The sequence below is a fragment of the Mustelus asterias genome, chromosome 5 (assembly GCF_964213995.1).
Source record: "Mustelus asterias chromosome 5, sMusAst1.hap1.1, whole genome shotgun sequence".
Taxonomy (NCBI): domain Eukaryota; kingdom Metazoa; phylum Chordata; class Chondrichthyes; order Carcharhiniformes; family Triakidae; genus Mustelus; species Mustelus asterias.
The window spans coordinates 127127839-127154792 of record NC_135805.1 but is presented as its reverse complement, the minus strand read 5'-3'; the positions used below and the strand labels follow the sequence as shown (position 1 = coordinate 127154792).

General features: G+C 46.1%; 1 protein-coding gene across 5 annotated transcripts in view; it reads left to right on the top strand.

Annotated features, from left to right (window-relative positions):
• LOC144493796 (uncharacterized) overlaps nucleotides 1-26954 on the top strand; it is a 293145-nt gene that overhangs the window by 92535 nt on the left and 173656 nt on the right. For all 5 annotated transcript variants that reach the window (XM_078213293.1, XM_078213294.1, XM_078213296.1 and 2 more), the window contains exon 5: nucleotides 5434-5633. In XM_078213293.1, coding sequence (XP_078069419.1) covers nucleotides 5434-5633 — 200 coding nt within the window. The remainder of the gene's footprint in view (nucleotides 1-5433; nucleotides 5634-26954) is intronic.

Here is a 26954-nt window from a genome sequence, read left to right as displayed (position 1 = left end):
CCTTCTGTGCCAAAATTCTGTGATTCTCAAAATTAAGGACTGCATACATATTCAACTTAATGTCAAGGTTTCTTTGATCTTCACACTATTGAAATGGAAGTCAGAGACTTGTTGATGGGGAGTTATAAGACGTTCATTCTATCAGACACTGTGTAAATCATCATAGGAAGTGATACAACATCACATGGACTGTTCTCTCTTGAATTCTCACGTTAGGTGCAGCGAGCACCAAGTTTTTTCCCAATAAAACTCACAGTAAAACTTGTAGAAGCACTGTTTTACATGCTTCTACAAGCTTTGTAAAAAATCTGTGCTGGTCAATTTAATCACTCTTGATTAAAAAAAATTGTTAGAGGCAGCTTTAAAAGCGAATCCATGCACTGAGATTTTCCTTTTAATAATACGGTTCTTACTGTCCTCAGTTGTAACCAGAATGAAATAGAGACAATCAGCTCTTCAAGCTTCAATGATGAATAAATCCCTCAGGAAAATTCAGCAGCATCAGAAAAAATAACTCCTGAATTGAATGTTAAAAACAGAAACAGTTTCACATGCACAAATCTGAAGATATCTATATAAAGATAGGTATTACTTAGTGTAAAGTAAATAATTTCCCCGAATTTCTCAATGATTTCCGAAATAATGATTTCCCATCTTTTTTGTATCTTTTATCTCTCTCTGCTTCCCCTCTCCATCTGCCTTGCATTCTGGACTGTTTGACCTAAAGTAAGATGTTCTTTGGTCTGCAGAAAGTCTGAGATTTTGAAAGTTGGGAGTCGGGAATTCTCCTAGCTCTGCACACCTGACTTGTGTATAAAAATCTTGGCCTTTATCTCTCCTTCTCACTCCGCTATCTCTCACTCTCTCTCTCTCTTATAGCCCCTCTTCCTTATTCTTTGTCTTTTCGAACTTACATCTCTCTCTATTCCACCTGTCTCCTCTTTCTCTCCCCTCTGCGTGCCTCCTTGTTTATCTCTCTCGCTCTCTCTCACCCTTTATCCTACTATCACTGTCTTGGGGTGGACTTCTAAGAACAACCACAGGAGACTCTGATACAGATTATGGTCTTGTATTCAGGCATGCAGGAATCCTAAAACAGCACTCTCCCCTGATACTGCACTCTGCGAAGTCACAGGTTTCCACCATATTTATTCACTATTAGTCACATACACAGAATATTGAACAAATCCAATCTTGTCTAAACACTGGGGCGGCATGGTGCACAGTGGTTAGCACTACTGCCTCACAGCACCAGGAACCTGGGTTTTATTCTGGCGTTGGGTGACTGTTTGTGTGGAGTTCACACATTCTCCCCATGTCTGCGTGGGTTTCCTCCAGATGCTCCAGTTTCTTCCCACAGTCCAAAGATGTGCAGGTTAGGTTATTTGGCCATGCTACTTTGCCCCTTGATATCCCAAGATGCGTAGGTTAGAGGGATTAGCGAGCTAAATGCATGGGATTATGGGGATAGGGACTGGGTAGGCTGCTCTATTGAAGAGTCAGTGTGGACTCAATGGGCCTCCTTCTGCACTGCAGGGATTCTATGAACATAAGTTTACATTAAACCTTTCACCTAGAGCAGGGCACGTTATCTCCTCCGAGCTAGATAGACTATCTGTCTTTCCCTATCTTCCCAGAGGTTGCATTTAATTTGCTCTGACTCAATGTCTGGCCTTTTAACAGTAAACAACCAAAGGCTTGCTGGAAAACTCTGTTGGCATAGTGCCTTGAGGGTGCACAAGGTTCACTGGCATTTGACTAGCATGTGCCCCTACTCTAAGTCAGGGCTGATTTTCACTAAGCTGATACATTTTCCCGTAACAGCTTTCTCTCTCTTTCTCCCCCCCCTCCACCCTCCTGTCTTTCTATACCTTTCCCTCTGTATCTATTTCTCTCTCTCCCTCCCTCTATCTCTAAGTTTGCAGCAGAAGCATTGACATTCTGCTTTGACTGAAGGTTTCATTTTTTACAGCTGTTTTATTGTAAATATCAGAGACTCCCAGGAATGGGGGAACACAGGACCAATTAAAAATGATGAGTTGATTATCATTAAAAACTATCTCTCCTCTTTAAATATTGACCTTTCAGAAGCTGTTATTATGCATCTACTGAGATAAAACATGTGGCAGCCTCCAAAGTCAACTTTTAAAAAAATATTTTGCGTGGGATTCATATTTCAATCAGTTTGTGGTTCAGATTATAATAATTCTGAGATACGTATCATATATTTTTAATATGACATTCTGACAAAATTTCCAATAAAAAATGTGTATTTGCTTTTCCTGCGGAAAAAGACTGCTGCACTTGAATAAATCTTGTCCATCCTTCCTTGTGAAATGGATGTGAAAAAAATATACGGTTTTGTGTCAAGTTGTTGAAGTTGGATTTTGCTCATGGAACTAAACATTCTGCATTTTTCTATACAAAAAGCACAAGTGGATCACTCACTGGAAATTTCCTCGGACTCCCTCCTTCTGTATCTCCAGTGGAACACTGGCAGAATCCCAGTTTTTTAATCGGATTAAAGTATTAGGAAAACCAAACATGCCACCATGAGGGCTGAGGGCCTACTCTGCTCCTCAAGTCTGTTCCTCCATTCAATTAGATCATGGTTGATCTGTATCTTAATCCAGTTTTGTTTTATTCATTCGTGAGATATGGGCATTGCTGGCTGGCCAGATTTATTGCCCACCCGTAGTTGCCCTTGAGAAGGTTATGGTGAGTTGCCTTGAATCGCTGCAGTCCATGTGCTTTGGATTGACCCACAATGCCATTATGGAGGGAATTCCAGAATTTTGACCGAGTGACTGCGAAGGAACGGCGATATATTTCCAAGTCAGGATGGTGAATGGTTTGGAGGGCAACTTGCTGGTGGTGATGTTCCCACATATCTGCTGCCCTTGTCCTTCTCGATGGAAGTGGTCGTGGGTTTGGATGGTGCTGTATAAGGATCTTTGGTGAATTGTTGCAGTGCATCTTATAGATAGGACACACTGCTGCTACTGAACATCTGTGGTGGAGGGAGTAGATGTTTGTGGATGTGGTGTCAATCAAGCGGGCTGCTTTGTTCTGGATGCTGTCTGGCTTCTTGAGTGTTGTTGGAGCTGCACCCATCCAGGCAAGTGGGGAGTATTCCTTCACACTCCTGCCTTGTGCCTTGTAGATGGTGGACAGCTTTGGGGAGTCACTTCGCCACAGTATTCCTAGCCTCTGACCTGCTCTTGCAGTCACTGTGTTTATGTGGCGAGTCCAGTTCAGTTTCTGGTCAATGGTATCTCCAAGGGTGTTGACAGTGGGGAATTCAGTGATGGTAACACCATTGAATATCAAAGGGCAGTGGTTAGAGTGTCTCTTTTGGTGATGGTCATTGCCTGGCATTTGTGTGGCGTAAATGTTACTTGCCACTTGTCAGCCCAAGCCTGGATATTGGCCAGATCTTGTTGCTTTTGAAAATGGACTGCTTCAGTATCTGAGGAGTCGCGAATGGTGCTGAACATGGTGCAATCATCGGCGAATATCCCCACTTCTGACCTTACGACTCAGGAAAGATCATTGATGAAGCAGCTGAAGATGGTTGGGCCTAGGACACTAGTCTGATGGACTCCTGCAGAGACGTCCTGGAGCTGAGATGACTGACCCTCCACAACCACGACCATTTTCCTTTGTGCCACATATGACTCCAACCAGTGGGGAGTTTGCCCCCCTGAAACCATTGATTCTAGTTTTGCTAGGGTTCTTTGATGCCACACTTGGTCAAATGCGGCGTTGATGTCAAGTTTGTCTACTTAAAATCTATTGCTCTCAATTTTGGATATTTCAACTGACTTCCAGCCTCAGTACTGTTTTGGGGAGAGAGATCCAGATTTCCACCAATTTTGACTTTGGGTAATATAAAATGATTGTTAGCAACTCTGTCGGCCTCGCTCCCTGGTGTCCGGGCAAGATTTATCTTTCAGCATCACGACAGTATAGCAGATCCAACTGTATTATCTTACTGCTGTTTTGAATTGTCTACTCTGTTTCCTACAGTACAACAGTGATGACACTTCAAAGGCACTTCATTATAAAATTCTTTGGGAGATCCCGAGGTTCTGAATGGCAGTATATTCCTTTTTAGCCGCAGCCCAAGTAATACCTGAATGTTGCAGTGTGTCATATTATTGCAAACCAAGTGACATTTGCAAAAGTTGCTTTTTGGAGTAAACAAGTATGATGGATGTTAATACACTCATCAATATCACTAACCTAAGTACCAAATCCCTATTGCGTTGGCTGGACAACCTATTACATCAGGCTGATCTTGAAGAAAGCTGCCCAGAAAAGATCTGGTGATCTCTGTGGTGTGGGTTTTCTCTTTCTTGATGACAATTTAAAGCTGACATCAAGCCAATGGGATCTCTGGATGTTCAGTAGCAGTGATGTCAGCAAACACCAATCACTTTGAAGAATTCTCACAGACAGAAAACCAGGATGATAATCTCTTCCACTTTTAATTGAAATGACCAGCTGGCAAAATGAATGATCATAATTGTATTTAGATAGCTAAAATATCCATTTAAACAAATTTAAAAACAATAAAATTGATGGAATATCTAATCATAATGGTGAAATTTGACAGTCCATAGTTATAAAAATAGCTTCTCAGATACAGTGAGGGTAGTTAGCAATGATTATGAAGTTTGTATGCTGTTAAATGCTTAATTATACCTCATTCAGCAAGATATAACCTTTCTAGGGTGTTTTACATTGAAAAAGTGAAAGTTTTTTTTGTAAATCTCAGGGCTGAAAACACAGTTCACCCTCAGGAGGAATCGAGAAGCACTAAAAGGCAACTTCCTGTTCTTCACATTATTCTGCACATATGCAGGTTCCAAACGTAGCTGTCAGTTTCACTAGCGTAATGATGATAAACACTCACAGTTTCACCATCATTTTTACCACAAATTCTTTGCCATTTAGCCCATTGATTTTAATTCAGTCACAGTGAGAAACACTTTGCTTGGGGATAGGCTCGACAAGACTTTCTGGACCGCTTCCACAGGAAGACTGTACTTAATTTGATTTTGATATCCAATACATTCATGATAAACAACAACAACATACGATGCTGCAAATCAGAAACAAAATGAACAGAATGTGCGAAGAATGCTGAGCAAATCTGGCAATGTCAGTGGAGTGAGAAAAAAATGTTAATTCAGGTAAATAACTTTTCATTAGAACTGGACAAAGTTATTGATTAAACAGTTCTTCAGCAAATAGAGAGGCAGAGGAAATTGGGGAAAGTGGAGAGGTGATTGTACACCAAAGCTTTATGCCTTGATTTTGTACATCTTTTTTGTGGGTGCTTCTGGAAGTTGAGTCCTGCATTGGGAAAATGCGTTCAAGTCTAACATAAAACTTGAAAGTCACGTTTTTGTTGTTTTCTGTTTCTAGGAATGCCGTTCCAATCCTTGTTTAAATGGTGGGGTTTGTCAGGAGTTAGTTGATGCATACATCTGCCTTTGTCCAAATGGATATGGTGGTGAAAACTGCCAAGTGAACCTTGATGCTTGTAAAGACGGTACACTGAATTTCGACCGTTGCCTCAATGAAGGACTATGTGTGGATGGGCCAGGCACAGACTTCAGTTGCAGGTCGGTGAGACTCCATTCAAGTGATTTCTTCTTGTGTGTGCTTAAGTTTGTTCGAAAACATTGTACCCTTATTATTTTGGGACAGTGGGTTGGTGGGACTTGCAAGAGAAGCAGAGGTTGTATTTAGGCATAAACACTGAAAAGACTGGGAATACTCAGCAGGTCAGGCAACATCTGTGGGGAGAAAAACAGAGTTAATGTTTCTAGTCAATGATCTTTCATCAAAACAAAGCTCCCTGACTTGAAATATTAGGTTGCATATTTTGGCCCGCTCCTGGAAACAAAGTAAACTGATTCACTCCAGACAAGCCTTCCCTGCAGCCATAATGTGCTGGCTAAATAGTGAGCCGGTTGGACTTCTTTCCCACCCTCATGAGCTGCTAGCAGCACCAGCAGTTCTGGCAGCACCGAGAGCACATCAGTGGGCACTGCAGGCAGTACCAAGAAGAAAGCCCCATGGATACCAGAGCCAGGTAAGCGCAGGGTATTGGGCGAGGAGGGTTTACGCAGCTTAGGGATGAAGGGGGGGTTGGGGTGGGATTTGGCGAGCAGGAAGAAAGGGAGGATAATATCTTAGGGGGCTGCCCCCTATGCACAAAGAGCGCTCCCCAACCCTCACCCCCGAAGATTATATTCCCCTTCCTGCCTTTAAAAGCTTTTTAAAAAAGGCCTGACTACCCATGCCAACCATTGAATGGTGATGACAGTGTATTAACAGAGTCAATTGGCTCGTTAAGAGGCTCAATCGATCCTTGATTATTTAAATATGGTGGATTGACAGCCAATTTTGATACCTAACCAACATATGTGATATGGGGGTGAGCTCAAGGGATGGAATTAACACTCATCATACTGTACATTACCCCCAACCCCCTCGAGGCTTCGAGCTCTAATCTGATTTCTTTTTCATTCTTTCATGAGATGTGAGCGTCGCTGGCAAGGCCAGCATTTGTTGCCATCCCTAATTGTCCCTGAATTGAGCAGTAGTTAAGAGTCAACAGCATTTAGGGCGGCACGGTGGCACAGTGGTTAGCACTGCTGTCTCACAGCTTCAGGGACCTGGGTTCGATTCCTGGCTTGAGCCACTGTCTGTATGGAGTTTGCACGTTCTCCCCATGTCTGCGTTGGTTGCGTCTGGGTGCTCTGGTTTCCTCCCACAGTCCAAAGATGTATGGGTTAGGTGCATTGGCCATGCTAAAATACCCCTTAGTTCTCGGGATGTGTAGGTTAGCGGGATTAGTGGAGTAAATATGTGGTGTTATGGGGATAGGGCCGAAGTGGGGGTTGTTGTCGGAGCAGACATGATGGGCCGAATGGCCTCCTTCTGCACTGTAGGATTTCTATAAGTCACATGGAGGCTGGACCAGGTAAAGACAGTAGATTTCCTTCCCTAAAAGACATTAGGGAACCACATGGGTTTTTACAACATTTGATAGTTTCCTGGTCAGCATTACTGAGACTCGTTTTCAATTCCATATTTATTAATTGAATTTGCAGTCTCCCAACAGCCATGATGAGATTTGAACCCATGTTCCCAGAGCATTAAATTTGAATTACTAGTCCAATGACATCACCTACAATATATTCAAGGTGTGATTAATAGATTTTAGGGCACTAATGGAATGACGAGATGCAAGGGTTCTGCAGGGAAATGGAATCAGGTTAACTGGCAGAGCTGGCCTAAGAGGTGATGTGGCCTAGTCCCCTTCAGTTGTGTTCTCATAAGGGCAGCTCAGTGAGGCAGCTCAACTTGTTGGGACCTGACTGATGTTGCCCAGCCTGGACACCAATCAAGGGGCACAGGGAAGTCCGGGAAAGATGTGGGAATTATGGAAAAAACATTCAGGTAAGTTTTATTTAAGCTTAACATGGAGCCACTTCTTCCTTTGAGGATATTCGTAGAATCATATAGTATATGATGAGGCCATTCAATTCATCATGTCTGCTGGTTCTCTGCAAGAACCATCCAATTAATTCCACCCCTCTACAAATGATTCCTATTCAGGTACTTACAAAGTACCCTTTTGAAAGATATTTTTTAATCTTCTCTAAGGAAACATATTTCAGATCATAAATAATATAGGTCAGGGTTTTCTGTTCCCATTTGCATCAGGCAGGCTATTACGACGTGAGTAGAAGATATCTCGAGAAGGCCTTAGACCTGTTCCCCATCGATGTAAATGTAGAACATGTCCATCCCTTTAGATGGGTCAGTTTTTGTCCAATGTGTGCAGGAGGGTTTCCTGACACAGTATGTAGATAGGCCAACAATTGAAATGTGGAGCTTGTTCAAGGAACAGCTACTGGGTGTCCTTGATAAGTATGTACCTGTCAGGCAGGGAGGAAATGGTCGAGTGAGGGAACCGTGGTTTACTAAAGAAGTTGAATCTCTTATGAAGAGGAAGAAGGAGACTTATGTAAAGATGAGACGTGAAGGCTCAGTTAGGGCGCTTGAGAGTTACAAGTTAGCCAGAAAGGACCTAAAGAGAGAGTTAAGAAGAGCCAGGAGGGGACATGAGAAGTTTTTGGCAGGTAGGATCAAGGAAAACCCTAAAGCTTTCTATAGGTATGTCAGGAATAAAAAAATGACTCGGGTAAGATGAGGGCCAGTCAAGGACAGTAGTGGGAAGTTGTGGGTGGAGTCTGAAGAGATAGGAAAAGCGCTAAATGAATATTTTTTGTCAGTGTTCACACAGGAAAAAGGACAATGTTGTCGAGGAGAATACTGAGATACAGGCTATTGGACTAGACGGGATTGAGGTTAATAAGGAGGAGGTGTTAGCAATTCTGAAAAGTGTGAAAATAGATAAGTCCCCTGGGCCGGATGGGATTTATCCCAGGATTCTGTGGGAGGCTAGGGAGGAGATTGCAGAGTCTTTGGCTTTGATCTTTATGTCGTCGTTGTCTACAGGAATAGTGCCAGAAGACTGGAGGACAGCAAATGTTGTCCCCTTGTTCAAGAAGGGAAGTAGAGGCAACCCTGGTAATGAAATCATAGAAATCATAGAAACCCTACAGTACAGAAAGAGGCCATTTGGCCCATCGAGTCTGCACCGACCACAATCCCACCCAGGCCCTGCCCTCATACCCCTACATATTTTACCCACTAATCCCTCTAATCTACGCATCCCAGGACACTAAGGGGCAATTTTAGCACGGCCAATCAACCTAACCCGCACATCTTTGGACTGTGGGAAGAAACCGTAATTATAGACCAGTGAGCCTTACTTCTGTTGTGGGCAAAGTTTTGGAAAGGATTATAAGAGATTGGATTTGTAATCATCGCGAAAGGAATAATTTGATTAGGGACAGTCAACATGGTTTTGTGAAGGGTAGGTCGTGCCTCACAAACCTTATTGAGTTCTTTGAGAAGGTGACCAAAGAAGTGGATGAGGGTAAAGCAGTTGATGTGGTGTATATGGATTTCAGTAAAGCGTTTGATAAGGTTCCCCACGGTAAGCTATTGCAGAAGATACGGAGTCATGGGATTGAGGGTGAGTTAGCGGTTTGGATCAGGAATTGGCTAGCTGTAAGAAGACAGAGGGTGGTGGTAGATGGGAAATGTTCATCCTGGAGTTCTGTTACTAGTGGTGTACCGCAAGGATCTGTTTTGGGGCCACTGCTGTTTGTCATTTTTATAAATGACCTGGATGAGGGCGTAGAAGGATGGGTTAGTAAATTTGCGGATGACACTAAAGTCGGTGGAGTTGTGGACAGTGTGGAAGGTTGTTGCAGGCTACAGAGGGACATAGATAAGCGGCAGTGCTGGGCTGAGAGGTGGCCAATGGAGTTCAATGCGGAAAAGTGTGAGGTGATTCACTTTGGAAGGAGTAACAGCATTACAGAGTACTGGGCTAATGGTAAGATACTTGGTAGTGTGGATGAGCAGAGAGATCTCGGTGTGCATGTGCATAGATCCCTGAAAGTTGGCACCCAGGTTGTTAGGGTTGTTAAGAAGGCGTACGGTGTGTTAGCTTTTATTGGTAGATGGATTGAGTTTCGGAGCCAGGAGGTCATGTTGCAGCTGTACAAAACTCTGGTGCGGCCGCACTTGGAGTATTGCGTACAGTTCTGGTTACCGCATTATAGGAAGGATGTGGATGCATTGGAAAGGATGCAGAGGAGATTTACTAGGATGTTGCCTGGTATGGTGGGAAGGTCTTATGAGGAAAGGCTGAGGAACTTGAGGTTGTTTTCGTTAGAGAGAAGAAGGTTAAGAGGTGACTTAATAGAGGCATACAAGATGATCAGAGGATTAGATAGGGTGGATAGTGAGAGCCTTTTTCCTCAGATGGTGATAGCTAGCACGAGGGGACATAGCTTTAAATTGAGGGGTGATAGATATAGGACAGATGTCAGAGGTAGGTTCTTTACTCAGAGTGGTAAGGGCGTGGAATGCCCTGCCTGCAGCAGTAGTGGACTCACCAATATTAAGGGCATTTAAATGGTCATTGGATAATCATATGGATGATATTGGAATAGTGTAGGTTAGATGGGCTTTACATTGGTTTCACTGGTCGACGCAACATCGAGGGCCGAAGGGCCTGTAGTGCACTGTTATGTTCTATGTTCCCTTGCCCCTGTTAATGACAGCCACTTTTTCTATTCAATGTTGGGTACCTCATTATTATACATTAACATCTCATTAACGGGTTCTTTTGCTGGAATCATACCCCCATGTCAAATAAACCATCCATGATGTCAGAATAGTGCGATGTATGACTGGCATACACCTAGCAGGTAGAGCTCAAAGAGGAGCTCGGAGAGGAATGCACTCCAGTTGGCACAGCGCTCATAGAGCAGCTCTGTGTCTTCAGATTGGAGGGGTGGGGGGAGACTGATGTGGAACAGGGGTGGAGCAGGTGTGAGTGGGGAAGATGACTTTGTGGGGGAGAGCACAGGGATTCTCAAGTAAGTCTAAACAGCAGTGTATTCAACACCACCTTTGTGTGCTGGCCACGGGCTTCTTGGAAGGACTGAACAGGCGAAGGGCAATCTGGATCATGGGCTTCAATGTGGTGGCGGAGGGGTGGGGAGTCAGCATCGACTAAGATTTTACACAATCATAAGGGATGGGTCGGAGGGGGCATAGAATCATACAGCGCTGAAGAAGCCCTTCAGCCCATCGAGTCCGCACCGACACATTAGAAACACCTGAACTCCCATCAAATCCCATCTGCAAGCAGTTGACCCATAGCCCTGAATGTTATGATGTGCTAAGTGCTCATCCAGATACTTTTTAAAGGATGTGAGACAGCCCGCCTCCAAAACCCTCCCAGGCAGCGCATTCCAGACTGTCACCTCCCTCTGGGTAAAAATGTTTTTTCTCACATCCCCCCTAAGCCTCCTGCCACTCACCTTGAACCTATGTCCCCTCGTGACTAACCCTTCAACTAAGGGGAATAGTTGCTCCTTTTCCACTCTGTCCATGCCTCTCATAATCTTGTACACCTCGATCAGGGCGCCCCTCAGTCTTCTCTGCTCCAGCGAAAACAACCCAAGCCCATCCAACTTCTCTTCATAACTTAAATGTTCCATCCGAGGCAGCATCCTGGTAAATCTCCTCTGCACTCCCTCCAGTGCAATCACATCCTTCCGATAATGTGGTGCCAGAACTGCACACAATACTTAGCTGTGGCCTCACCAAAGTTCAATACAACTCCAACATGACTTTCCTGCTTTTGTAATCTATGCCTCGATTGATAAAGGCAAGTGTCCCATATGCCTTTATCACCACCCTGCCAACATGCCCTTCTGCTTTCAGAGATCTTTGGACAAACACGCCAAGGTCCCTTTGTTCCACAGAACTTCCTCGTGTCCTACCATCTTATGGAGGTGGGGAGAAGAGCAAGGCGAATGAAAGAACATGTCAATGACCTGTACTCCACTGCAGCTGAGGCCGGTCAGCTTGAGCTCAGTTGACATGCTTGGAGTCAGACTCGTCACGCAATTGTACCCACTCAAGCAGCACTTTGATGCGAGAGTGCCAATGATTACGGTTCGGTGTTGAACACTTGGCACACAGACTTCCAAATTCAATGACTGCCCTGGTGTGGCTATACATTGCCCAACTAGGCAAGCAACTATATCTCCACGTCACTCTGCCTGAGGATAATGCTCTTAATCCTTAGCTCTGGGCTAAAGTGCTTATTGACAACTGCACCCTGCCGCCCCATGGGCTAAGTTGAGTGCAAGGGACAATGCCTGCTCCTGAGATGTGAGCTCAGGATTGAGTGGCCAAAGCTGTTGCCACTCAGTCATGTGGTGTGGGACAGGGCATCAAAGTTGTGACCACGACATGAGTCAGTGGACTTTGAGTGGCAACTGCAGATGATGAATGAACAAAGAGTGGTCCTTAGGAGACAAATGCTAACCATCAAGCCTCACTTTTGGGTACAGCAGCGAAGAGACCATTAGGAGCATAGTGCCTGGTGATCTCACTGTTATTTTTCTTGCTCGTAGGTAGGAGAGAAAAAACATCTAAGGGGCACCAGGCTTGCAAAAGGCAGCAGCAAAACCATCAAGAGGAAGAGGTGGTAGGGCCTGCTCCACACACAGAGGGCTTTCACTCGTTGGCACCTCGCTGAACTCTGGTTTTACAGACAGCGCATACCTGTTGATGTCGAGAACCAGTGTAGCTGAAGACTACACATGTTCAGGGAACTGATTGGTCACATCTGTCACCTGCAGAAGGATTTGGTGCCACGAGGACTTGGCGGGCATCCACTGCTAGCATCACTGGAAGTGACTGCGGTGCTTAATTTTTGTGCCACTGGCTCCTTTACAGATTTACATAGGTGATTCTAAAGGATTATATAGTTGGAGAGGAGTTGGAGGAACTGGAGCAGAATGGAAGGTCAGGGATAGATCAGAGCTATGGAGAGATTGACAAAGATGTCATGAGCACAAGTCTATGAAACCTGTGTGATGTTGGTGCTGACTTTACTCTTAAATCCTGTCATGATTTTGAACACCTCAATTATTTCTCCACTTAATCTTCACTACTCTGACTCAGAGACTGAAATTAATTATATTTTGTTATGTAGCATCTTCCTAGATTGAACTGTTTATTATCCTTTCACATTGCAATAAGTTATGCTATCCAGTTTAGCAGAGCTTGTGTTATAAATGCCTGTCCTGGGCAGCAGGTGCTCATTGTAAATGCTCCCTTCTAGCCTGTCTAATAGCCATCAGAAATTTGCTCCAATACCCCAAAAGCATATTTTCACAAAGTCTTGTTCTGTTTCTCACATTCTCACTCTCCTGATGAAAGAGTTAGAGAATGATATTGAAAGATCGAATCTATTGCTGTGCTCTATCTGCAAGCGTGTAATGGCTTCAGACAAGGGACAGAGAGAAGCCATCAATGGGTGGATTTAAATCTTTCACTAGAATCTTCAATTCAAATTCGAAGCTGAAACTACAAGGTGATACTGAGAGAGTGCAGCACTGTCAGGGTGCTGAGATGTGAAAACAGGGCCAATGGCACTATTTCAATGAAGAGCAGGCACATTATCCCCCATGTCCTGACCAATATTAATTCAGCCTGCCTTTTCCACAGTACTGTCCTCATTCTGATAAAGGACAAATATTCAGGGTTTCTCAAACTTCACCATTGATGGGTAAATAAGACAAGACAAGGAAACCCAGAATGACGGTTCCTGAAGTAAATGAAAGAGACATCCCGAAGCCCTTTCAGCCAATGAAGTGCTTTTTGAAGTCTTGTCACTTGCAATGTAGGAAACGCAGGGGCCAATTTGCACACAGAGCTCCACAAAGAGCAATATGAAAATGACAACATGCTTTACATGAAGTTGATTGGGGGATAAATATTGTACAGGACACCAGGGAGAACTCCCAAACTCTTCTTCGAAATCAGTGCCCATGGGATCTTTTCTGTCCAGTTAAGAGAGCATCCAAGGCTTCGGTTTAATCTCACACTTGAAAAACAGCACAAACTATTGTGCTACACTCCCTCCTGTGCTGAAATATCAGTTTAGATCTAACCACCAATATGTTCGTAGAAATCATAAAAACTCCACAGTGCAGAAGGAGGCCATTCGGCCCATCGAGCCTGCACCGACAACAGCCAGGCTATATCCCCGTAACCCCACATATTTACCCTGTTAATCCCCCGACACCAAGGGGCAATTTATCATGGCCAATGCACCTAACCTGCAAATCTTTCGATTGTGGGAGGAAACTGGAGCATCTGGAGGAAACTCACGCAGACACGGGGAGAATGTGCCAACTCCACACAGTCACCCGAGGCCGGATTTGAATCCGGGTCCCTGGTGCTGTGAGACAGCAGTGCTAACCACTGTGCCACTGTTTTCAAAACCATTTAGTTTTCAAAACTAAAGTCACATAAACCATTGTCTTGCTTGTGTGTGAAAGTGGTCATCTGAGTATAAAACTCCAGGCAAATTGCTAAATGTATGCAGACAGCACACAGCATCCCCACTCAAAACCAGCTCTGCTGGGTGGGATGTGTTGTTTGTGCATGCCTAATACCAAACTCCTGAAAGCAACTGTTCTACTCAGAACTCAGTTGCAGCCGGAGGAACCCAGCAGAACAATGGACATGCTTTAGGGATTTCCTCAAAGCGCCCACAGCAGAGGTGAAATATATCCATTGATTTGCCACAAACCCAGGCTTGTGATTGACCAAAACGGAGGACGTGCATTCAGGGCAGCACTAAAATCTTGAACACACACAGCTGATGTTGAGATATTGGAGAGAGTCCAAAAACACCCCAAACAGCTCACCTCCTCCGCCCTCCAAGCATCATCTTTCCCATGTGTGACAGGGGTCTGCAGGTCATGCATTGGACTTACCAACCATAGAAACATAGAAAACTACAGCACAAAACAGGCCCTTCGGCCCCACAAGTTGTGCCGAACACATCCCTACCTTCTAGACCTCCCTATAACTCTCCATCCTATTAAGCTCCATGTACTCATCCAGGAGTCTCTTAAAAGACCCTATTGAGTTCGCCTCCACCACCACTGACGGCAGCCGATTCCACTCGCCCACCACCCTCTGTGTGAAAAACTTACCCCTAACATCTCCCCTGTACCTACCCCCATCTCAGAACCCATTGAACCAGAACAGGATCAAGTAATCCTCAGTCCCAAGGGACTGTCCAAGATGGAAATGTAGGGATTCTCTGTGTGATTTACTCACACTGGGCATTCAGAGAATTGATCCAGGGGAGTTTTTGAATTCCAATTGAAAAATGGAGTGAAAAGTTGCACTTCTGTATGACATGCAAGCAAGTGATAAACTTGTTGCTTATGAACAGATTGATGATTCTGTTACCTATAATACATAAAGGCAGGCTTTCCCCACGAGTACCAACCATTCCAGCAGCATAATCAGTCTCCAACTAATATGTGAAGTGTGTGATGTAATGAATGCTGGATGGGAGATTCACACCACACAAAATGGCCCTGAACTTTGCACGAAAGGGGCTATTCCATGAATCAGAAAATTCAGTGATGTTGCTTTGCTGAAAGCCCCAATAGACTGGAGGATATAGCAGGGAATCAGTACATAGTGTGCTACCTCCAGCACATGTCATGTTCCTAATTAGCAAGGACTCCTTTCTTAGTGTCTTGTTGCACTGAATTTGAGAGATCACAAAGCGAACAGAACCATCACATGTACACAGCAGAAGTGAGGCTGAAGCTGAGACACATTGGTGAGAAGGGTTAGAGGGAGCTTTACTCTGCAGTTAGCTGTGCTACAACTATTGTATGGTTGGTTGAGACAGGGTGGGCTGAATTGTTCTATTCCTCCATACGAGTAGCCTTTATGTTTCTGTTATTATAAATCCTCGTAGTTATCTTGAGGGAGGGTGCCAACTTTGACATGAGGTTGGATAATTTTGTCATTTAGTTGTTCACTCCTGCTTGTAGGAGCTCATTGTGCGCAGTTCAACTGCCCCTTTTCCTCCTCACAACCGTGTTAGTGTTTCAAAAAGTACCTAATTAGTTCTAAAGCACTTGGTGAGAGTAGCAAAAAGCACGGTATAAATGCAACTGCTTTCTTTCAAGCAGTGGGGCCTTCAACAGCTGATGGTGATGGTGGGGGAAAGCAACAAGCAGGGGTACTGCTTGACCCCTGAGGGACACTTATCTTTGACCAACTGATGGGCAGAACCAGATGCTGTGAGAGGATTGGGAGAAAGCATCCAGCACAATTCCAGGGCTCATGAGTGGTGCGTGGCAGGAACCTAGGGCAAGCTTGAAACTGCTGAAGGTTGTTGAAGATGTGGAGATGCCGGCATTGGACTGGGGTAAACACAGTAAGAAGTTTAACAACACCAGGTTAAAGTCCAACAGGTTTATTTGGTAGCCAAATAAACCTGTTGGACTTTAACCTGGTGTTGTTAAACTTCTTACGGTTGTTGAAGAGCCAGGAAGGGGAATTGGGACCCAATCAGACTGACTGGCAGCACCCCTGAGTCTTAAGAAGCCTCTTGAAGAGCGAGGAAACAGGGCTGCAGCTAGGATCTGGTCTGCAGGACAAGCCTGAACACTGCTGTGCTACGGAACTGAGGCCCTAACTAGAGATCTGGAGCATCGGCCAAGGATATTTTCTGTAAATAGTTGTTTTCTGGAGTTACATTTTCCCTTGAGAGTTTATACAGTTTTGATGGCGGTGGAATAAGGGAACCTTATTTTTTTAACCTATATGCACTCTGTGTGCTTAAACATCTCGTTACATTTCTAAACAATGTTATAACGATTTTGAATCAGACGGGTGGGAGAGACAGAGCACCTAAATCTAATCAATCTCAGTTTAATTCAAAACCAGGTCTTAAAATCAGAGAGAAGCCACTCAGCCACTGATCCACCTTTGTGCTCCCATTAACACAAGGTCCATTAGCTGTGCCAGCTGTACTGCATTTGTATTGATAGCAATATTTCCTTTTCTTTTCCATTTAGGGATTCCTCTCTTTCAGTGAATCAGATTATTTGTCTTTTCCATCACAGCCCTTTATATTGGCCTCAATCCCCCGATTGTTCTTTCAGCTGCAGCCTTTTTGCCATTTGTTACTTTATTGATTTTCTTCAGACTTTGCAGTGTTCAATTCTTCCTTTGCTTCCAACCGCTAACTCGACAAGAAAATAAAGCATCTCCTTTGGCAGATGTCGCAGCGCAGCTGACGAAAGTATTTCCCAGCACTATTTTCCAGTGTAAGGAACTGAATCAGAGTGGAATGACAATGCTCACTTTCATTTTCAAACACTCACATTGCTTATCATAGAATCATTGAATCCTACAATGTAGAAGGAGGCCATTCGGCCCATCGAGTCTGCCAACCACAATCCCACCCAGGTCCTATCCTTATAACCCCACGCATTTATGCTAGCTAGTCCCCCTGACACTAAGGTGCAATTTAGCATGGCCAAACCACCTAACCCGCACATTTTGGACTGTGGGAGAAAACCGGAGCACCCGAAGGAAACCCATGCAGACACGGGGAGAACATGCAAACTCCACACAGACAGTCGCCCAAGCTGGGAATTGAACCCAGGTCCCTGGCGCTATGAGGCAGCGGTGCTAACCACTGTGCCACCATGCTGCCTAGATTCTTTCAGAAAATGCCAATCCACACCACATTCTTCTTTCATGGGACCTATGTGCTGTGCCAGGTATTATTTATGGCCTTTCCCGCATTCCTCTTGAGAAGTTGGTGGTGAGTCAGCTTCTTGAAAGGCTGTAGTCCATGTGATAGAGATGCATCCACATTGCTGTTAGGGAGGGAGTTCCAGGATTTTGACCCAGCCTCAGTGAAGGAACACTGATATAGTTTCAAGTCGGGATTGTTTATGGCTTGGAGGGGAACTTTCAGGTGATGGTGTTTCCATGATTCTGCTGCCCTCGCCCTTCTTGGTGGTATAGATTGTGGGTTCAGAAGGTGTTATTGAATGAGACTTGGTGAGTTCCTGCAGTGGACCTTGTATACAGCACGTATTGCTGCCACTGTGTGTCATTGGTGGTGGGACTGGTTGTTTGGTTTGGTGGCCAATCAAGCTGCCTTGTCCTCGATCGTGTTGAGATACTTGAGTGTTGTTGGAGCTACACTCATCCAGACAGTTGGAGCATGGACTATTTCCTATAATTTGTGGACCTCTTCAGTGGGCTTATCACATTGCAGATTCTTTGGGCATATGTGAGTTACATGTGTAACTCGAAATGTCCTTGATCTTTTACATTGATCCACCAACCCTCCATCACACCCCTGACTTGTAGATAAGCTTATTCATGTCGCACTTGATAAAGTTCTGCTTTGAGGTCAAAAGCAGTCACTCTCACCTCATCTTTAGAGTTTAGTTAATTAGACCAGGGATGTATTGGAGTCAGGACCTAAATGACCCTGGCAGAACCCAAACTGAGCATCAGTGAGAAGGTTGTTGCTGTCTAATTGCTGCTTGATAGCACTGTCAATGACACTTTCCATAATTTTACTGATGATTAGGGGGAGGTTGATGGGGCGGTAATTGGCCAGTTGGATTTGTCCTGTTTCTTGTTTACAGAGTAAGATGTTTAACAACACCAGGTTAAAGTCCAACAGGTTTATTTGGTAGCAAAAGCCACACAAGCTTTCGGAGCTCTAAGCCCCTTCTTCAGGTGAGTGGGAATTCTGTTCACAAACAGGGCTTATAAAGACACAGACTCAATTTACATGAATAATGGTTGGAATGCGAATACTTACAACTAATCAAGTCTTTAAGAAACGAAACAATGTGAGTGGAGAGAGCATCAAGACAGGCTAAAAAGATGTGTATTGTCTCCAGACAAGACAGCCAGTGAAACTCTGCAGGTCCACGCAACTGTGGGAGTTACAAATAGTGTGACATGAACCCAATATCCCGGTTGAGGCCGTCCTCGTTTGTGCGGAACTTGGCTATCAGTTTCTGCTCAGCGACTCTGCGCTGTCGTGTGTCGCGAAGGCCGCCTTGGAGAACGCTTACCCGAATATCAGAGGCCGAATGCTCGTGACCGCTGAAGTGCTCCCCAACAGGAAGAGAACAGTCTTGCCTGGTGATTGTCGAGCGGTGTTCATTCATCCGTTGTCGCAGCGTATGCATAGTTTCCCCAATGTACCATGCCTCGGGACATCCTTTCTTGCAGCGTATCAGGTAGACAACGTTGGCCGAATTGCAAGAGTATGTACCATGTACCTGGTAGATGGTGTTCTCACGTGAGATGATCCGGCACGTCTTGCAGAGGTTGCTGTGGCAGGGTTGTGTGGTGTCATGGTCACTGTTCTCCTGAAGGCTGGGTAGTTTGCTGCGGACAATGGTCTGTTTGAGGTTGTGCGGTTGTTTGAAGGCAAGAAGTGGGGGTGTGGGGATGGCCTTGGCGAGATGTTCGTCTTCATCAATGACATGTTGAAGGCTCCGGAGGAGATGCCGTAGCTTCTCCGCTCCGGGGAAGTACTGGACAACGAAGGGTACTCTGTCCACTGTGTCCCGTGTTTGTCTTCTGAGGAGGTCGGTACGGTTTTTCGCTGTGGCGCATTGGAACTGTTGATCAATGAGTCGAGCGCCATATCCTGTTCTTATGAGGGCATCTTTCAGCGTCTGGAGGTGTCTGTTGCGATCCTCCTCATCCGAGCAGATCCTGTGTATACGGAGGGCTTGTCCGTAGGGGATGGCTTCTTTAACGTGTTTAGGGTGGAAGCTGGAGAAGTGGAGCATCGTGAGGTTATCCGTGGGCTTGCGGTACAGTGAGGTGCTGAGGTGACCGTCCTTAATGGAGATGCGTGTGTCCAAGAATGCAACCGATTCCGGAGAGTAGTCTATGGTGAGCCTGATGGTGGGATGGAACTTGTTGATGTCATCATATAGTTGTTTCAGTGATTGTTCACCATGAGTCCAAAGGAAGAAAATGTCATCGATGTATCTAGTGTATAGCATCGGTTGAAGGTCCCGTGCGGTGAAGAAGTCTTGTTCGAACCTGTGCATGAAGATGTTGGCATATTGAGGTGCGAATTTGGTCCCCATGGCTGTTCCGTGTGTCTGGATGAAGAACTGGTTGTTGAAGGTGAAGATATTGTGGTCCAGGATGAAGCGGATGAGATGTAAAATTGCATCTGGAAACTGGCAGTTGTTGGCGCTGAGCACTGAGGCCGTTGCAGCAATGCCATCGTCATGGGGGATGGTGGTGTAGAGTGCCGAGACATCCATTGTGACGAGGAGCGCTCCTGGTTCAACTGCTCCATGTGTGCCGAGTTTCTGTAGGAAGTCCGTCGTGTCGCGACAAAAGCTGGGGGTTCTTTGTACAATGGGTTTCAGGATGCCCTCGACATAGCCGGAGAGGTTCTCGCACAGGGTCCCATTGCCCGATACGATGGGACGGCCGGGTGTGTTTGCCTTGTGTATCTTCGGAAGGCAGTAGAGATCTCCAACGCGGGGAGTACGTGGGATGAGAGCACGGAGGGTGTTCTGAAGGTCCGGATCAAGGGTCTTGATCAGAGTGTTGAGTTGATGGGTGTGTTCTTTGGTCGGATCTGCAGGTAACTGTCTGTAGTGTTCCTCGTTGTTGAGTTGTCGGTACACTTCTTTGCAGTAATCCGTTCTGTTCAGTATGACGATGGCCCCTCCTTTGTCTGCTGGTTTGATGACAATGTTGCGGTTGGTCTTGAGAGCGTGGATGGCGTTACGTTGTGCTTGGGTGATGTTCGGGGCTGTCTTGTGAGTGCGGCTGATGAATTTGGTGTTGACGCACCTCCTGACGGCTTGGGCATACATGTCAAGTCGAGGGCAGCGGCCTTCCGGAGGAGTCCAATTCGACTCTTTCCTCTTCAGATGCACTGCGAATCTCTCTGTCGGCTGTTCCGGTTCATTGGCTGTCTCATTATGTTCGTTGTTGGGCTCTTGGGGTTTGTGGAAGAACTCCCTCAGCCTCATTCGCCTGATGAATTCCTCTGTGTCTGCTGCGAGACTGATGGGGTCTATTTTGGTGGTGGGGCAAAAATTAAGCCCTCAGCTGAGTCTGTGTCTTTATAAGCTCTGTTTGTGAACAGAATTCCCACTCACCTGAAGAAGGGGCTTAGAGCTCCGAAAGCTTGTGTGGCTTTTGCTACCAAATAAACCTGTTGGACTTTAACCTGGTGTTGTTAAACTTCTTACTGTGTTTACCCCAGTCCAACGCCGGCATCTCCACATCTTGTTTACAGGACAGAGCTGAGCAATTTTCCACAATGCCAGGTAGATGCCAGTGTTGTACTGGAACAGCTTAGCTAGAGGCATGGCTAATTCTGGAGCACAAGCCTTCAGCACTATTTCTGGAATGTTGTCAGGGCCCATAAACTTTGCGGTATCCAGTGGCTTTAGCCATTTCTTAATATTACATATATATCTCCTTCAAATTTTAACATTTATGTTACAGACCATTAATCATCATTCAGGCAGAGGACATTTAAGAAGTTGCAATGGAGAATCATTTCAGTCATTCATATGGATTATTTTTCGACCATAAAACATCTATCAAAGAAACACAAAATACTCTCTCGGTGTAGCACAAAATAGCTCTCGGTGAGGATATCTATGTTTAAAATAACATTCGGAGTTACATTTGGAAGAACAGAACAATGATAATCTTCCCAGTTTCATCTGAAAAGCTGTTTACAATGTTGTGAGGCACACACTCACCCACCCACACCTCTAAATGGGTGCAACTGAGGGATACCTGTATTTGAGACCTGGAGCTTTGTTGGGACAGAGGGTTAGTGGATCAATGTAAAAGATCAAGGACATTTGTAGTTATACATGTAACTCACATATGCCAAAAGAATCTGCAATGTGATAATGCAGGTGATTAATTTGTGTCCAGGCTGCGGATGTGTCTGGGTGTGAATGAGGAGAGACCTATAAGTCATTGAATTTGTGATCAAAAACTCGTGAAGTGGTATTTTTTGTAATCACAAAAGTCACCTATTTGAACTCCATGGATGGAATTCTCCCAAAAAATTTCTAAGTGTCATAATGGCCAGAAAACAGGAGTGATCTCCTGGGGCGGCACGGTAGCACAGTGGTTAGCACTGCTGCTTCACAGCTCCAGGGTCCTGGGTTCGATTCCCGGCTCGGGTCATTGTCTGTGTGGAGTTTGCACATTCTCCTCGTGTCTGCGTGGGTTTCCTCCGGGTGCTCCGGTTTCCTCCCACAGTCCAAAGATGTGCGGGTTAGGTTGATTGGCCAGGTTAAAAATTGCCCCTGAGATGCGTACATTAGCGGGTAAAATATGTGGGGGTAGGGCCTGGGTGGGATTGTGGTCGGTGCAGACTCGATGGGCCGAATGGCCTCCTTCTGCACTGTAGGGTTTCTATGATTTCTATGATCCGCACTGGTCTGTCAGGTGCACTCTGCATTGCAATCTTCCCACACTCACTCACCTTTTGGAGAGTTGGGAGTTCTGCGCCACTACTGGGTGGGGTGGGGTGGGGTGGGGTGGGGGGGGGGGGGGAGAGCGAGGCCTAATCACGCAGGTGAGTCCAGCTTCAGAGCGCCATTTCACAAGGGTGCCCCAATCTCACAGTGTGCTGGTAGACCCCCTCCCTCCCCCCATGGACATTGGGGCACCCCACCCCGATGGGAGGTGTCATGTTCCCCTATCCTCTCCCTTACATGTGTTGCCAGCATCAAGTGCCCCCTCTGCGACATGCCCCCCCCCCCGCAATCATGATCCACTCCTTCCATCAGACACCCCTGCATAACACTCCCACCCCTCCCAGGCATGACCCCCACTCAGGCCCCAACCGTTTGGCACTGCCCCAGCACACTGGCTGTGCCCAACTGGCGCCACTTGGATGCCTGGTGGCCACTGTCTGGGTGTCCAGTGGACACCATCAGGTGGGCACTGCCCGATAGGCACCACCCAGCCATGCCCCCGACAACAGTCTAGCTATATCCCCAACCACCTGAGGCTTCAATGGCCTCCGAACCCCCGGTGTGGCCATCGCACCAGGTCTGCGCGAGTAGAGACCAGTTCCTGAAAGGTGGTGCATTCTGTGTGCTGGAATTTGAACAGGTTAAGCGTGCTTAAATGTTACTTTAAATATGTTAATCAGCCTCTTGCCATTAGAAAGGAGCAGGAGAATCGCAAACCATTTGGTGCCGGTAACCAAACCGATTTTTAGGCCCGCACGCTATTTTCTCGGATTGGTGCGATCTGCACCAGTCACAGCGAGGTCAGAGAATCACCCCCGATATCATTGCCCAACACGACCTTTTGCCTCAGCTCATTTGCTGCTGAGATCCTTGTTTAGCCTTTGTTACCTCTCGGTGTGACTATTCTAACGCACTTCTGACTGCATATACCTCCGTAAACCTGATGTCATTCCAAAACTCTGCTGCCTGCATCCTTACTCAGACCAAGACCCTTTCACCCATCGTTGCTGATTTACATAGGCTCCGGGGCAAGCAGTGCCTCCATTTTAAAATTTGCAGCTTTGTTTTCAAATGCCTCCCTGGCTTCACCCCTATCTTTCTTTCTAATCTCCTTCAGCCCACAACCTTTTGAAATATTTGTGCTCAGCTAATTCTGATCTCATGAGAAATCAAGATTTTAGTTGTTCTCTTTCGCAGGAAGAATTAAAAAGCAGAGTATTACATTAATGGAGAATGACTACAGATTCCTGAACGCAGAGGGATCTAGGTGTTCTCGTGCAGGCATCAGAAAATGTTAGCGCACAGGTACAGCAAGTCATTAAGGTGAACAGAATGCTATCCTTCATTACGAGAGGAATTAAATATAAATGTAATGATGTTATGCTTCCATGATACAGAGCATCGGCGGGATTTTCTGGCCACACGCACCCGCAAGACCAGAAATTCCCGCCCAAGCTCAATGGACCTTAAAATAGTCCGCCAAATTTTCTGTCTCGCCCACTACTTTTCCCGCAGCGGGTGGAATGGAAAATTGTCTGCCACCTCAAAAACTGGTAGGAATTTTCCACTCCATACACAGAGTGCTGGCTGAGGCAAGAAAATCAGTGTGTCGCTCTCCAGTTCCACAGCCGAGTTTTCTCTCCAGATTTCCTGGCACTTTGTACATAGAAAATCTGGGAGTGGTTTTTACCATCATGCTGATGGGGAGGGCCTCCAGAGATCAAATCTCCCCCCACAAACATCAGGGTACCCCCCACAAGGCTGGGACAACCTCCCCGCCCACACACATAAGAGGAACCCTCCCCCACCCCCCCCCCCCCCCCACCCCCTGCCCCCACCCCCCAAATGGAGCTTCCCAGAAGGCCCACCCATCCCTGACAATGCCAGGGTTCCAGGAGCCAGTGCCAGAGCACTGCCCTGGCTTGTCCCTCTCCCCTGGAGGCTATACCGACCTAAGCGCCCGTGGCTGGTTCTCTTCAATTACTTCACATTTTTTAAATACCTGCTGTAAACCATGATGTCAGTAAGGGGACAATTCTTTATGTGGGGAAAGCATATGGCTTCCTTTAAGTCCTTAGTCCTTTAAATACATGTAAATTTATTAAAATGGATTTAAATGAAGTTCCTTTCCTTTCTGGCCAGGAACCACATTACATCACCGATGAGGGGGGGTGAGGAAAATCACAATGAGATCTCGCCGCCCAAATTCTCGTTTAACCAGTCTCGTGAGACTTTTCGCTGGCATCGCCATTGTCACCTGTAGCGAAGGCTGGCAGGAAATACCCCCGCCCCCTTCATTGAATGCTGTTTTGGTCTCCTTTCTCAAGGAAGGATGGAAATGTGTTGGAGGCGATTCAGAGGAAGTTCACGTGATTAATATCTGGAATTAAAGCATTGTCTTAGGAGGAAAGATCAGACAGGCTGGGCTTGTTTCCACTGGAGTTTAGAAGAGTGAGGGGTGACTTGGTTGAAGTGAATAAAATCCTGACAAGCTGGACGTTGAAAGGATGTTTCCTCTTGAATCCACAGATTTGAAATTAGGGTTCGCCCATTAGGATACAGATGAGGAGAATTTCTTTTCTCTCAGAGGAGTGTGCAACTTTGGAACTCCCTGTCTCAGAAAGCAGTGGAGGCGGGGTCACTGAATATGTTTAAGGTGGAGGTAGGCAGATTCTTGTTAGGTGAGGGGATCAAAGGTTATGGGGATAGATGGGGATGTGGAATTTGAAACACCAACAGATTAGTCATGATCTTATTGAATGGTAGACAAGGCTCAAGGGGTCAAAAAGCCCACTTAGAGTCATAGACTTTTGCTACTAAACGTTCATATATCGCTGCCGTGCCATTGATTGTTAAGGCTCAAAGTGTTGAAATTCCTTCCCTAACCTTCTTAACCTCCTTTAGAATGTCTCTTAAAAAAGCGTGGGGTGATTTTGATTCCACATTCTCCATCTGTAGGAGTGATGGAGCGAAATCAAAATCCAGAAAGCGTGATTCGCACCAGCCAGTCTCTGAGTTCCAATCTTCCCGGCCCCTCACCCGTGGAGTGGTGTGAAACATGTCCACAGAAAGCTCATTTTAATACATTAGCATGTCATTAGTGAGCATTCTCTCCTGGGCCTCACCCCTCACCGGATATTCAGCGGGCACCAGTGTGACGTCACACCGACTCCATTTACAACAGCTCTACATTAGCATGACCCTGGCGCCTTCACTCTGAGGGGGAGTTGAAGTGAGTGCTCAGGCTGCCAGCACCCCCCACAGTGTGCACAGCTCAGGGAGCACCTGAGAGGGCTCAGGGGACACAGATAAGTGCAACATGAGACGGGGGGTGCGGTGCCACAATCGCCACATTGGAAAGGAAGAGACCACAGGGCTCACTTACCCAGAAGGCCTTACCTTCGCTTCATGTCGGGCACCCCTTGCTTTAAAGGGGTTGTGAAGGCTGGTGTGCAGACAGTGTTTCCCATCTCCTCCGTCCTGGGTTCCTGTCCATATTGCAGCTAAAGGAGTGCTCTTCCTTAGTGGGGGCTGACAAGAGAGTCGGAGGGCTTGAAAACAAGAGGTTCAGCACTGAGGTCAACTGTAAGTTACCTGAGTGCGGTCCCATGAGAGACCAGGTTGTAAAGGCAGATTGTGGGATTCAGTATTGGACTGTGTGTCCCCTCATGTGGCTTGAAGGGCCTCACACTCAGCGGAGGGTGACTGCAGTGTGATTGGAACCCACATCCAATCACACAGCAGCAGTGTGAGTACAAAGGGGAGAGGCTACCCGGCAGCCCAAAGCCAATTGTCAGGGGTGCTTGTGTGTAACGGTAGATCTCAATGGGTCATGGAAGGCTGGTCAACTCAGCAGCTCTTGTGACCGTGCCGTCTCGGAATGAGCCAGACATGCTAATTGCTGGCCTCACGATTCAGCTGTGCCTCATCTGCCACAAGAGGCAGACACAGAGGCTGAACAGCAACCCCGGTCTCCCCTTACTAATGATTATGCAGTCACGTAGCACAGACATTTACTGATGGCCAATGCAAGCCAATGTCCCAAGTATTGAGCTGGCATTTCCAGATGACACCCATATGCAATACGTCATCCTCCTTTGCGTCGGTATTCACAAAGGAGGGATGTGTTGACTGGGAGTGTCTCGGAGGGGAGTGTTGAACCGTTGGAGAAAATCTCCATTACAAAGGAGGAAGTGTTAGGTTTGTTAGAGAATTTAAAGACTGACAAATCCCCAGGGCCTGATGGAATCTATCCAAGGCTGCTCAGGGAGACGAGAGATGAAATCGCTGGGCCTCTGACACAAATCTTTGTCTCGTCACTGGACGCAGGTGAGGTCCCAGAGGATTGGAGGATAGCTAATGTGGTCCCGTTATTGAAGAAGGGTAGGAAGGATAACCCGGGTAATTATAGGCCGGTGAGCTTGACATCCGTGGTGGGGAAGTTGTTGGAGAAGATTCTTAGAGATAGGATGTATGCGCATTTAGAAAGGAATAAACTCATTAACGATAGTCAGCATGGTTTTGTGAGAGGGAGGTCATGCCTCACTAACCTGGTGGAGTTTTTTGAAGAAGTGACCAAAATGGTTGACGAGGGAAGGGCCGTGGATGTCGTCTATATGGACTTTAGTAAAGCGTTTGACAAAGTCCCTCATGGTAGGCTGGTGAAAAAGGTTGGATCTCATGGGATAAAGGGGGAGGTGGCTAGATGGGTGGAGAACTGGCTTGGTCACAGAAGACAGAGGGTGGTAGTGGAAGGGTCTTTTTCCGGCTGGAGGCCTGTGACTAGTGGTGTTCCGCAGGGTTCTGTATTGGGACCTCTGCTGTTTGTGATTTATATAAATGATCTGGAAGAAGGTGTAACTGGGGTGATCAGTAAGTTTGCGGACGACACAAAGTTGGCAGGACTTGCAGATA